Genomic DNA, 14,542 nt, shown 5'->3' with positions numbered 1-14,542 from the left:
AAATTGAACAGTGATACTGCAAATATAGCTAAACGGAATTACACCAAATTTGCCAGAAAAATAGACCTTTATCCAAAAAGCATGCTTATCGTGATTTGGCATAAATCCATTCAGTAGTTTTGGCCAAAAAAAGACTCAAAATATATGTATAATTCAGACTGTGGTTCCAGCAGGAATCCATGAACTTAAGCAAGTGCTGTGATTGTCTATACGCAAACTGAAGGAAAAGTTGTGGCTGCCATCTTAGGACCCGAGGACTCAGTCTCTGAGTCCTACAAAATAAAGTAAAAAAGGGACCACTCCATCTCCTGGGACCAAAAGTTGTAAAGTTTTTTTATTGTGATTCAGTGGATCCGATGTTACAAAATAAAAAAAGAGGGATTGGGTGTCCACAGGGGGTTGGCTGTCTGTGGAAGTTTGGCGCAGGGCCTGGGTGCTGGTCACATTCTGTCCCCAACCCCCACCATGAAGGGTCAAAGGCCATTGGCAGCGGGGTTGAATGCTCAAGTGGATTTGGGTTCAGAGCCTGACCACAGGCCCAGCCCTGAAGCTAAGGGCACGCTGCACACAGCGATGGGCATACTACTTTACATTAAAAAGAACAAAGAAATTCTCTAAAACAACCTAAGTTTAAAATAACATTATGGTTAGGAATTCTAATAATATCTTACTTTACATTAACTCCCTAGAAATTTACTAAAAAACCAAAGGGTAAAGGAATGTTATAATTAGGTGAAAATGTCAGTTAAAACAAAATATTTTACACTGAAATTTACAAGTTATAGTTATCCCAAGTAACTATAATGTGTGAACTAAAGTAACTTTAACTTTTGCCCTCTAAATGTATTGCTTAGTACCTTCACATTGTACACCCTTCATGACAAGTTCAATGACTGCATTGATAACATCCGTAATGATATCTGAAATGACATCATCACAACACTGTACATGACTGAGGTGGCTTGGTGTGCAAAATAAAGATGTACCTGCGGACACGAGTAATTACCAGTAGCAGAGTATAATTCATGCATTCCATCTATCGCTTCTTTTGTATACTTCAGTGGGATGCCCTTTTGGTAACACACGCACAATAATACTGACTTTTAAAGCCCTTTTGTTTTCTATGGTACCTCCGGAACCCCTTATCTATATTTAGTCATTTCAATCCTTTTTTACTCATTACATTGTTTTACATTTACATTTAGACAAAAAAAATTGGAAACTTAACTTTTTGGTTATTTGACTTTGTGTTTTAGTTCTGCTCAATTTCTTTACTCAAGTCTCCGAGGAGAGCCAGACATAGCTGCCAAGTTTTCCTGGTCAGTGTGTGATGTGTTGCTTCAATGATGGTTGTTTCTTATTTGGATTTTGGGTAGTCCTGTTTTATAATGGAATAAATAAGCGTACCAGTCAAGTTTTTAACGAAAATACATGGACTGGAGCACCACATCACGCATGGACCTGGTGAACTTGGGATGGTTGCCTGTCACTTTTGTGCCGGGTGCTAAACAGGGTAAGCTATGAATCTCTATGAAATTATATTTACCTGAAAAGGCTCTGGCTTACTAACTTTGTAGGAATTTCTACCTTGCCCCATTCAGTCAATGACAAAGTAAATAGGTCAGGGAAAGGTGGTATGTGAATTTTCTTGAGCAATGCACTTTTATAGATACCATGTACATCATTTTTGATTGATGCTGCGGTCACTAAACAAATATTAAATTATCTACAGTGTGTCCTGAGACTTCTATTGAGGAAATTAGGTGTTTCAAAACCTCTCTAAAAAATTATGTTTTTAAGATTAACAGTACAAAATCAACTTTTAGAACTCTTTCTAGTGAACTTTAATAAGCTGACAGATCTTTCAGAAATATATAGCCAAGCTGTGCAGCAGCAATTTAATGGCGACCCTCAACTACTGTTCATTTGTTAGATTGGACCATGACTAGGGTACCGCTCCTCTAAACAGGTTTTCAGAGCAACACCTATCAAGTTAGCTTGCACTCACTCATTCCACATATTCAGCATGTCATTTTAATGCATCTGTACCTGTTTTTCTTGCAGCAGCTGCTCCTGAAAAAGTTTCAAACTTCTTTTCCTTTGGTCGTCTGCCTTTTCCAACTCGAGCATCAGGTTTTGTCGCATTTCTTGCCTCAGAAGTTCACACTCTCCTAAGGAGACTGTGGTAATTGTGGGCAGAGTTCTCAGAAGGAGTTCTTTGATCAGCTTCTCAAAAGCCTGTGACGATGCTGAATACAGATCCTAATGAAAATAATAAAAACAAACGTTTTAGGGTGTAGTTGACCCCCCTATTAGAAAGTGCCTACAAATGCCAAATACAGTTCCTATTTTTTTCATTTCTTATCTTTACGATTACAACATACTATGGAGTTTTGGATCTCTTGAAGGTAAATTTATTGGTCAATTTTCCACCATTAATGTCAGAACGTAAGGAACATTGCTCATGTTTACTCATGGAGACACCATCATCACCCTTCCCTTAATGCATTTGGATAGTGGTTAAGAATCAAGGAAATGAGACAATACATCTTTAAGACATGTGGCTCATTTTAAGGCTGTGTATCTAGCTTCCATATGTCTTCACTAATCAGGTCGCCAATAATTTACTTATGAAATATTATGATAATAAAAACGTTTTTGGTGAGATGTACAATTCCTTGAAATATGCATCTCTGAAAACAGTGCATCCTCAAGGTGTTTACTAGAAGATGGAAAACCTACCCATCCCCAGGTCTAAGCTTATCTGCACTTGAAACTGTTCATTCCTTTCTGTATGTTTTATAAATGTGTTTGCCTAATTCGTTAAGCAATACCATGCCACACGAAGGAACTGATTCAGAGAGAAGGCCAGAAATATGCTTCCACCGAATCAGCCCTGCATTTGTAGCAAATGTTAGGTTTTTTCGAATTCTCAAACAATTCCAGGAATACTACTGGGAAACCACTCCGAAGCATAAACATCTACACATTCAGATAGGTTTAATGACAGAATATCAAGAAAAACAATATTGATTCACCAAAATATTTTCAAAAAATATTTTTTACAAAAATATCACCATAGTATACTTAACAACCCCCCAAAAAATATAATTGACATATACCACAGTTAAAAATACCTGCAATTAACAATATTGAACACAAAAGCAGAGAATCAAAATATCATCAAAAATAAGGAGACAAAAATGTTTTAAATCATTAATTTCTTTTTCTTAATTTAAATAACACAAAAATACCAGTAAGTAAAGAAACGTCTTAATAATAAATTTTAACACAGATAAAATTATTCACATATGTAACCATATTTATGTTCAGAATGCATATCCTATAAAAAATAAACATTTTAAAAACAGTAAACACTACGAGAAAAAAATATTACAATGCACCCCCCAAAAAACCATTTTCATTTAAAATATGTTAATACAAAAATCAAAAAAATACACAAACTAAAAATAACAAAAAGAAGCGAAAGCATCCACTAAAAAGGAAACAGAAAACATTTAAACTGCAAAGTAGTCAATAAAATGTACCAAAAAAACTAACCATTACAAATATAAATCTAATTATGTGAACACTAAAAAAGAGCACCAAACCTCATTATTTTTCACAGCAAAACCTTAACTACAAGAAAATAATAAGTGAAGGATAACCCAGAAGGAAAAGTTACAAAAATGACAAGCAAGTTTAAAAATGAACTTACAATGATACCTTTTTTTTGTTTTAAAGATTTTTATTGACAATGCAATAGCAAATTAGACAATTCACAATATTTAACCTTTATATACGGCATATTTAAACAAGCGATAGGAAAAAGAAGAAGAAAAAAAAGTGAAGAACCAAAAGGCAACACAGCTGTAAAGAGTAAACACTATTGCATTGTATATTTTCAAGCCCTTCCCCACCCCTTAACTATCCTTGCCACCCCCCACCCCCGAGAGTTGATCATTCTCTTACGACTCCCCACATTCGTTTTTATAAGTTACACCAAAAATTATTTTATTACACATCCTTTCTTCGCAAGACATTTAGTCATGGGTGCCCAGATTTCGAGTCCTTTTTGCCAAGAACGGGTTTATCTCCTTGAATAAATAGCTTTCTTTAAATTATAATTAGAGGTTAGCCAAGTGAGCCATTGCTGAAAACCAGGTGGTTTTAGGTCCAGCCAAGCAGAGGCTAGACAGAGGTGATATACTGACATGCCGATAAACACTAACCTTCCCCCCTGCCCCCGAGTTCCCTGCAGGTCACCGTCTACCCCAAGACCAACAAGTGTAGGATAGAGGAAGCAAGTAATCCCCAAATCTACATTATAGAATCTGGAAATTTCATTTTTTAGGCTAGCCAAGGTTTTGCATGTAGCAAAAATATGGATAAGGTCAGCCTGATATAGATCACAGCGCGGGCAGGTGGTTCCTTTCCCCGTAGCCTACTTGGCAATCTTTTTTGGGGTATAATATAAAGAAAAACATGTTTTATAATTTATTTATTTATTTATTTATTTATTATGACATTTGTAAAGCGCGAAACGAAGGCCCGTGGGCATCTCGGCGCTAAGTAACTGCAATGTTTGGCCAACAGGGGACTAGGAGATCATTGATTAAAAAGCCAAGTTTTGATGTTTTTTCGAAAAGACCATAAGGACGTGCTGGCCTTAATCGAATGAGGTAGTGTGTTCCATAGTTTTGGAGCAGCCACAAGGGATCTTCTGTCACCCCAGTTGACAGATTTAGTTCGGGGGATCACCAGGTCCAGGGAGCTGGAAGAGCGCAATGCTCTGGATGGACAGTAGGGGGTGAGGTTCTGAGTGAAGAACGCTGGGACAGCGTTGTGTAAAGCCTTATATACCAGGCATAAGGCTTTAAACTTAATCCTCTTCCTCACTGGAAGCCAATGGAGTTGTTTTATGGTGGGTGAGACTGGATGGAATTTAGGGATTCGCCCTAGGAGCCTGGCAGCCGCGTTCTGTATAGACTGCATTTTTGTTAACACTCTCTCCTGGGCCCCTAGAAACAGAGCGTTACAGTAGTCTAGGGTGGAGAGCACCAGGGAGCTTACCAGCGTTTTCGCCATGTTCTCAGGTAAATAGGGCAGAATTTTTTTGATGAGCCTGAGTTTATGAAAGGCTGAAGAGGATATCTGATTGGCGTGAGGAAGGAAGTTCAGACGGTTGTCAAACATGACTCCCAGATTCCTCACTTTGTCGACTGGGACTGGGGGCTGGCCCATGGATGAAGGCCACCAAAGGGGGGACCACTCCGGAGCGAGATTGCCGAAAATTACAACCTCTGATTTGTCGGAGTTTAACTTCAGACAATTATGGGACATCCAGTTCCCGATAGCCGACATACCCTGTTTGAACATGTTGGCTTTCTGGAGCCCGTCATAATATTGTGCTTGTAGCCTTGCGGGGACTAAAGTGTTCGGGGCTAAATTAATTGAGTGAAAAAATAGTTCTTCAGTAACACCAATTTCTATTTTCCATTTTGTTGCTCGATCATCCAAATCGTCTACCATCAAAGAATTAAACAAATTATATACAAAACCAACAGATAAATCTCTATTTTTCCTGAATTTATCCATAATGTCTAAGTTTAAAAACCCTTTCGGTCCTCCCAATTTTTCCGACAAAATTCTCTGATTTGTAAAAATGTAAAGAAATCTCTATTCTCCAACCCAAATTGCTCTCGTAAATTTTCAAACTTTATCAGCCCATTCTTGGAAAAAAGATTGCCAAGTTTACTCATGCCTGCCTCACTCCATATTTCTGCAATTGGGCCCAATGGTACCTAATATAATTTTGGAATGCAAATACATAAATACATTACTAAAGTCTGTCATATATTATGTGTAAATTCTTGGTTTTTTAAGAAACACTTCAGCAAAAATAGAAATACTGCACACTAAAAAATCCAACTCCATACTCGCAACCTGGAAAAATTAACTTTCAAAGTGAATAAAATAAAAACAAATATATAAATAAGAGAACCATTACACTTTAAACTTAACCCTAAAACACCACCATCCCCAAAACTAACCAAACCTATATTTTTTAACATGAAACAAACATTTTCTCACTAACAGCAAAAGAAAGCCCACCTGAACCAAATCTCGACAACATCAAATATTAACAGAAGAAAATCAAGTGCAACTTAAAGCAACAGCACATATGTAAATATGAGAAGTAAACCATTTAAAAACATATTTCAATTATATTAACACACAATAAACGTTTTTACATATATTAATTTTAAAATGTTGCCACTTTCAGACAGAATGGTAGAAAGAGCCACATATATCATATCGCATAAAGGCAAACAATTGTTCTCGCACATGGGATGCATATATAGCAAGGAAACCACAAGAATGGTGAAGGTGAATGGGAAATGTACCAAATATTATGCAATTGCTTGTTAGGGGAGAGCTGCAATGAAAAATTACAATGTAATTAACATAAGAAAACACAATCCCCAAAATGTAACAAAGGTGGTAAGGTCCATACTTAAAGATCTAAAAGAGGCACTAGTTCCAAAGAACTCACTGCTAAACTTTTAAAAGACAGGTTCTTCTGGTACCTGCAAAAGACACACAGTTGATGGACGGAATGCAAAGCAAACCAAACATTCTTCCCCAGTCAATAGATCTGGGTTAAATCCATTGTTCATTTGCTCACCATGCCACCCCAGTTTAGATGCAGCATATGCAAATCAGTCTTAGCTCTGTGCCTCATGGGAACAGTCCAGAGCGAACTGCCACGCCAGGTCCTCCCTGGACTGGAAACAAGCATCCCGGGACCGGTTTTGGTTCTAGTATCTTGTTTCCCGTCCAGGGAGAACCTGACCTGGCAGTTCGGGCTGGACTGTTTCCATTGGGTGCAGGGTCAAGACTGATTTGCATATGGCTGAGTTCAAACTGGAATGGCATGGGGAGCAAAAAACGATGGATTTAGGCCCAGATCTCTGTACTGAGTTTAATGTATGACATTTTTCTTTATTCTGTCCATCAATTGTTCTTTTGCATTTGTCACCCAGAGTGGGACAGGTATGACCAGACGTGGGTCCTGTGCTCTCCATGCCACTGGAGTCAAGCTATCCTGGCTGATGAGGGGTGAAACCTCGAATCTGGTCCTGGGATGCTTGTTTCCAGTCCAGGGAGGACCTGGCCTGGCAGTACGGACTGTTCGCATTAGGCACTGGGTCAAGACTGATTTGCATATGGTTGGGTTCAAACTGGAATGGCAGGGGGAGCAAACAAACGATGGATTTAGGACTAGATCTCTGTACTGGGGTGAATGTATGACATTGTTCTGCATTCTGTCCATCAATTGTTCTTTCTTCTAGTACCTGAGCATATTACAGGTTAGATAACAGTGATTCCTACTAAAATAAAACTAATATCAAATACTAATCAAGCCACATGTCAAACCACTACTTCCCATAAAGGATAGTGTTGGAAGTAGAGATGTATTGAAGAAACAGGACACAGCTGGTAAAAGGATTACTCATTTATTGACCATCCACTCTCCTCACTGGAGAACACCTCAACATTCTACAGGGAGCTTCAGGACGGGAGAACCCAACAGGGGTCAGGGAGAAGGGGTGAACGGAATGTACCGCAGGCTAGTTGTAACAGATACAAAGATATGCAGATTTCAGAACACCTAAACACTATACATAACTACGACCCTTTCCTCCTACACAACAATCACAATAGCAACAAAATAATAATCGTATTTGCAACTGAGAACAACCTGCTAAATCTAAGCCAATGTGAAATATGGATGATGGACAGAACATTTAAAATGTGCCCTTCACCATTCACACAGATATTTACCATGTTTATCATAATACCAATATACCCCTCATTTATTCGTTGCTGCCTAACAAATTTCAACTTAATATGAACTTGTAAATTGCATCAATCAGTAAAAAGTACTCCCCACACAAAATTATAAAGGACTTGGAACTGGCAATGATACAAAATGTAGGAAATTGGGTTACTGGTGTGTGAGCGGTGAAACCACAATTTCTGTCAGGATGAAGTCACAAGCAATCCCAAATTAACCTGTGTTTAACCTTATGGTAGCTTGGCCCTAAAGCAGTCAGTCTTAACTTAGAGGCAATGTGTAAAGTATTTATGCAGCACCTTAAACAGTAATAAAGTCACAAGTTTAGGCGGACTGTGTTGAGGTGCAGGTTGGATCTTGTGACCATCTGAGGCCCACTGAACAAAGTACCTTATATCTAGGTTGTGCAAGATCCTTTTTAGAGGCTGTGTTATGCATTGGTGGCACCGATGGGATGCTGGCTGCGATGAGAGCTCCTGCTTCGAGGATGGGTCGTGCAGCAGCATGTTCGTGGAGCTGCTGGGCAGAAGTGCAAGGTCCTGTGTTGAGAAGGCGTCATGCAGCAGCGGTTCTGAAGAGCTTGGGGTCCTGCATTGGGAATGCATCACGCAGAGGTAGTTCCGATACAAAGCTGAAATGCATTGCACTGCATTGGCTCTGCTTGGACCACGACTTCACTGGCAGAGCGCCTTCAGGCCCATTTCCGAAGGCCCAGGGCTGGATGGCAGCACTCGGAATGGGGGGCAAGACTCATGGCACGTAGAGTCCAGGTGCTGGCTTCAAGGTTGTTGGAGCCTCTTCAGTCCTTGAGGCTCTAATCAGGAACACAGCCAAGTTGCCTTAAGAGTCATTTTGGTGCTCTTGGATTCAGTATGCAGGTCCAGTCCTTTACACTCAGGCAGCAGGGCAAAAGAGCAGCAGTCTTTTTTGCAGCAGAGCAACACAACAGTCCTTCTGAGTCTTCCACAGGTCTAGAGATGTACTGAAGAGTTGGGTCAAATATTTTTACTTGGCCACAGCTTTGAAGTAGGAGAAGGTTCAGGAGGTTTATACCCCTGAAACGGCCAACCAAATCATTGTGCGCACTTAAGTGAACATAACACTCCTCCCCCTGCTGGCTGAAAGCCAAGCCCATCCCGGCCCACCCCCACCCAACCCCTTAAACAAAACTGCGCCAGGACCATGAAAATAAAATGATAATACCATTATGTTATTATCATTTTATTTTTTCATGTGGGGCAACACTCCTCCGCCTTAACGGAGGAGCCGCCGCTGCATCATACATATTAAATTTTGCTTGAAAATATCAAAGATTTCACTTTTTAAAAAACGGCCAGTTGCAAAACCCATACTTGTATCTTCTAATTTAAACAAGAAATCAATGTCAGTTTGTTGTTTCAAAGGGTCAATACCTAACAAAAACTGTTTCTTTCTTGGTGAGAGAGTACAATAGTAACAATGTTCTATGTTATAACGTCAATTCAACCTACATAAAAAGAGTATTTATTTTGCTTTACTGTAAAATCCACGCATCCCTAAAAAAAGTATCAACCCCAATTTTACCCCCAACCACTGGTTTCAAACATCTAGGCCCACCATCATAAGAAATACATTTCGAAAGGTCTTTTTCATTAAAACGTGAGACGTTCATAGGGTTTCCCTTTCACTAGCAGTGTATTGTTTGGAATACACTGTTAGTTTCAGCATATGAAACAAACATGTGAGAGCAGCCAAAGAAAGCAATACAATCGAACATCTTTTGAACTATTACGGATTGAACCAGATTAAAGGATCCCCAAAGTTTGGATCGGATATACATTTTTATAGAATTTCCAAGCAGAGGATGAAGGTTAACGCGAGTGGATTGGTGTACTGAATAAAGGGTGTACCAACCTGATCCTTAGTGTATCATGGGAGTTGATCCATATTTTTTCAGACTGGAAGAGGTGTTGAATTATGGGAAATAGGGGTTTTAGGGATAAGTCAATCAATCACAGATATTTATAGAGCGCACTACTTACCCGGAGGGTCTCAAGGCGCTTGGGGGGGGGGGGGGGGTGCTGCTACTGCTCGAAGAGCCATGTCTTGAGCTTCTTCCTGAACGAGAGGTGGACTTGGGTCAGGCGCAGGTCGGTCGGGAGGGAGTTCCAGGTCTTGGCGGCCAGGTAGGAGAAGGATAAGTGTGATGTGACCACCGATATTTTTGCAAATATAAAGGGGAGGATGGAATGTGGGAAGTGAAAGTGAGTTGTAACATGACGTGGCACAAATAGTTGTAATAAGAGAGGTCATTGTTGACTAAGAAGTTGCCAATGTTTCATTTCATTCAATGAGGAAGACGGTGTTGTATTTTCATGGCCAATGGCTTTTGGCATTTATGCAACATGTCTACATTAAAAATGGTGCAAGCCAATGGAGTGAGGAAGAGCACATGAAAATCTAGACAGGATTTAGATGGTTCTATTTCCTGAAAGTTACATGAATTACATGTTGTTGAAGCTGCCTGGCAGTTTGGGTTGGACTGTTCCCATTGGGCGCAAGACTGATTTGCATATGGCTGGGTCAAAACTGGAATGGCATGGTGAGCACAAAAAAAAATAGATTTAGGCCCAAAACTCTGTACTGGGGTGAATGTATGACATTGTTCTGCATTCTGTCCATTAATTCTTCTTTTTGCAGCTGCTATCTTATACAAGGATTGTGGAATATTATCAAGAAGGGTTTTAGGAAGACATATGTTTAAATTCTCCCAATGTCTCTGGTGTATTGCGATTTAGTAGCTCAGTTATTTACCCCCACAGGTTCTATGTGGCACCTTTACAAATGCTATATTTATGTATAAATTCAATATAAATGATCCAATGTATTGAGAACTGACTTATGGTTCTTATAATCACATATGTTAAATTACAGCAAATGAATGTCTAGACATTTGAATTTTTTTCTAAACTGAATTGTGCAAACATTTCTGAATTAATCCTTTGGTACCATTGTTTGTCTGAGTTAACTACGAAAGGCTGTTGAAATGCAGGGTTTCCCCGTTCTTGAATACCTGCTTGATCTCTTCCAACACACATTATTTAGGTTAAAAAATTGAGAACATGATTTAGAATTTGGTGGAAAAGGTACTCCTACACAAATGTGGTGGAGTACCCTGTCTGCAAAACTGAGAGTCTGCTCAATTTATTTAGAGTTGGATGGACTGCCTTGTTTCCACCTGCAGTGGCCCTGCCAGTTCGGTCCCGGGAAACCTTAAACCAACAGTCTGATGGAAATCAGGCAGTTGGTCTAAATACCTTAGAGTGTCCGCACTACTTACTGTGGACAGTCTGATGTGCTTTTTTTCCTGGTCGGGCCACCAGGAAAAGCCTGATTGACCCATATAGGAATATTTTTTTTTTATGACTCCCACGCCCTGGGAGGAAATTTCCTTTATGTCAATGTTTTTTTTTTTTAAAACAAACTTTATTGCCTTTTACATTTTACTCAGCCCTGTCGCTGATAGTTGGAAAGATAAATACATAGTATTTTCAGGATCATTGAATCCCGTTACATATAGTGTATACCTATGTCAGTATGGTCCTTGGTTCCAGCTGGCCTGTGTTTTGCACAATAAGGCATCTTCTATCCACATTCTGTTTTTCTCTGCCCTCCCCCAACAAGTTAACTAACACCTATGCCCCCCTTCCTCACCACACTGCTGTCTCCTACAATCGTTCATTGAGCTCTATAATTCACCTCCATTATACTGTGTGATGTGTGTTTGCATAACTTAGTCCCCTCTTTTCCGGTTCCAGGCACCCTCTTGTCTAAAGGATACTACGTATCCTCATCTCTCGGGATCTGTGCTATTACCCCTTCCTGATCTAGTCTCTGGGAATTCCCCTGTTGTGAAGGTCGCTCAGGGGTGGAGGCCTCAGATTCTCAGTCATCGCTCTGTGTTTCCTCCATCAGAAGCTCCCATGTTCGAGCTCTTTCCAACTTGCCTATACCCCGTCTCGCATTGAGGAGGAAGACCCTGCCCTCACACCCCACCCATTTCACCACCTCTCGCGTCCATCTATGAATATTGGGGCCGTCTGTCGCCTTCCATCTGCTAGTGATTTCCCGCTTAGCAAGTATGAAGGCGAGATCCTGAAACCTATCTGTGGTGTTAGTTTTGGTGGTGTGTGGGAACAGGTTAAACAGGACGTGTGTCTCTGTTATCCTAGCTGTCTCCCAGGTTACCTCCTGCCAGTATTGTGTCAAGGATTGACAGCTCCATCTCATATGGATAAAAGTCGCCCCTTGTGCATTACATCTCAGGCACTTGGCGTCCTCCCTATCAAAGTACCTGCTAACACATTCTGGCGTCATGTATTCCTTTATGTCAATGTTATGTGTTTTTTATTTTTCGAATACAGACTTTCGCTTTGGAATTTTACTTTTGAAAAATTATGATTGGCTGCTGATCAAACTTGATGATTGCTGCTTATCAAACTCACAGTGCCTTCAAAGGACTTACCGTGGCAGCGTCTCTTCTGAAGGCAAATAAATCTTGGCCAGGCATGTGGACAACTCTAAATATGGGGGTGCAGTCTTCTGGGGAAGAAGAAAACTTGTCTCTACTTCCCTGGCATAACGCAGTACAGCCCACCAAATACAAAATGAGGCCCTAAGTCTGTAGGACAATGTTTTCAATCACCAGCATTCAAGAAAGACGTTGCCACTGGATCCTGCAAGCTTATTCTCCATTTATGCAGCTTTATTTAAGCACATCTGATGCAGGTATTTTTTTATGTATTTTTAATAATATGCTGTTGTTCAAGACACTCCTGTTACCCTAAGAAAACTTCAACGTGCCAATGACCTTGACTAGGTTTACTGCGTAACTTGGTGAGGGGTGGAAAGTGGTCTGTTGAAGTAAGAAGGAGGGGGTGGAGATCAGGCAGTGTGTGGTAATTAATTATGTGAAATGGGGAGGATTTTGCATTTTGTTAGGAAGACGAGCTCGTAAAAATATAGCTCTCCAGGTTCTTCTATTCCAAGGCCTAGCCCTCCGTTGTCCTTCTGAAGCTGTCACAAAGCAAGAGCTACTGCACGTCGTCATCACCATACGCCAAACTCTGCAATCCAACGGGTTTGTTTCTGAATTAAATATTCATTTTCGTTGTTCGTTCGCATATTTTCTTTAAAACATAATAACAAAAAAGTACCACCTGATATCTGAATGGGGTGGTAAAACATCTTCAACAAGAACCAGCCGACGCCCCCTGTCTTGGAGGTGTCCGCATCCCAACCCTGCTTTTTGCGGATGACACGCTCCTGATCTCGAAGACCCCACAAGGCCTGCAGAAATTACTAACACGATTCCAGGAGTTCTGTGCTGCAAAAGGGTTAATAATAAATGTGGACAAAACGAAATACTTAGTTGTAATCCACCTAAAAAATTGGGCCGCCCACCTACACTTAATTCTATCCCCCTAGAGAAAGTAGCCGAATTCGACTACCTTGGTATCCGGATTACGGACAGGATGACTTGGGCAAACCATATTGATAAAATGGTTCTTAATCATAGGAGAGTAGGAGGAGCTCTCATGAGGGAATACAGGGCCTCAACTAGGAGATCACTTACCCCAGTACTCGACATCTACAAGGCCAAAGTAGCGACATCAGCCTTGTATGGGGCAGAACTGTGGGGCCACTGCCGATTGGATGCCCTAGTGACAGCGGAGAGCAAGCTTTTAAAATCTTTCATCTCTGTTCCACTGAGCACACCATCAGTTCCAGTGTGGATGGACACGGGATGTAAAAACATCAAAGACCAGGCCCAGCTTCGCCCGCTCCTGTTGTGGACACGGATTTGGAGGAGCGAAGAATTAAAATCCTATGCTGATGCCCTGGGAGATATAATGAGCCAGGGGGGTTGGGCTAAGATAAGATGGTTAAGCGACACCAAAAAGCTTTTGGAGAATATCGGCCTAGGAGATTGCTGGTCATCTCGTTCAGCCCCTCCAAAAGAAGTTGTCAAGGCGCTTTATTGGAAATGGATTGCGGAGCGTCTAATTACAAACCCCAACCACTGCAGGTCCACGGCCGCCTTTCTACATATTAAAAACACTGTGGCCTTTGAACCCTACCTGGACTTGATCACTCTCCCCTTTGACCGAGCTCTTTATTTTAAATTTAGAGTTGGTTCCCTCCCGCTAGGTGCTCTGGTATCGAAATGGACACTAGCGGCCCGTACTTCTCCTAACTGTGCATGTTGCCCGAGTAAGGTTGAGTCCATTGCGCATGTCTTATTTGAATGCCCGGATTACGCAAGGCCTAGGAGTCTCTGGCTGAAACCGCTCTGCCGAAATATGGGCACTCGTAGTTATTTAGTAGCCTTGCGTATCCTAAGCACGGACACTTCCCCCCTATTGTCTGCGGAACAGCTAAATTTTTAAAGCAGTTTTGGCTTATTCGATGTAAGAGATTGTCAGTAGCTGTTTAATTCTCTTTTTAGCTAATTTATCAACGGTCTTTTACGTCCTTTTATCTCTTTTTAATACTTCATACTGACTTCTTGTGGCAATGGTTTTTGTACTTTATATTGATTGTATTATAAATGTGCTTATAAGATATCTTGCATATCGAATAAAAGCTTATGACTGACTGACCACCTGTTATCCCTGGCAGAGAAGAGCAGCGCAGACAACG

The 14,542-nt window shown here is 40.6% G+C and overlaps 1 protein-coding gene across 1 annotated transcript in view; it reads right to left on the bottom strand.

Annotated features, from left to right (window-relative positions):
• Positions 1-14,542, bottom strand: part of EVC (EvC ciliary complex subunit 1) — a 609,121-nt gene that overhangs the window by 176,669 nt on the left and 417,910 nt on the right. Inside the window, exon 12 of the mRNA XM_086964104.1 lies at positions 2,050-2,262. Within this exon, the coding sequence (XP_086820230.1) occupies positions 2,050-2,262 (213 nt within the window). The remainder of the gene's footprint in view (positions 1-2,049; positions 2,263-14,542) is intronic.

This window comes from Lissotriton vulgaris, chromosome 3_2 (genome assembly GCF_964263255.1).
Source record: "Lissotriton vulgaris chromosome 3_2, aLisVul1.2, whole genome shotgun sequence".
NCBI classification, from domain to species: Eukaryota; Metazoa; Chordata; class Amphibia; order Caudata; family Salamandridae; genus Lissotriton; species Lissotriton vulgaris.
Note: the sequence above shows the minus strand (reverse complement) of the source record. Positions and strands in the feature narration are given on the sequence as shown.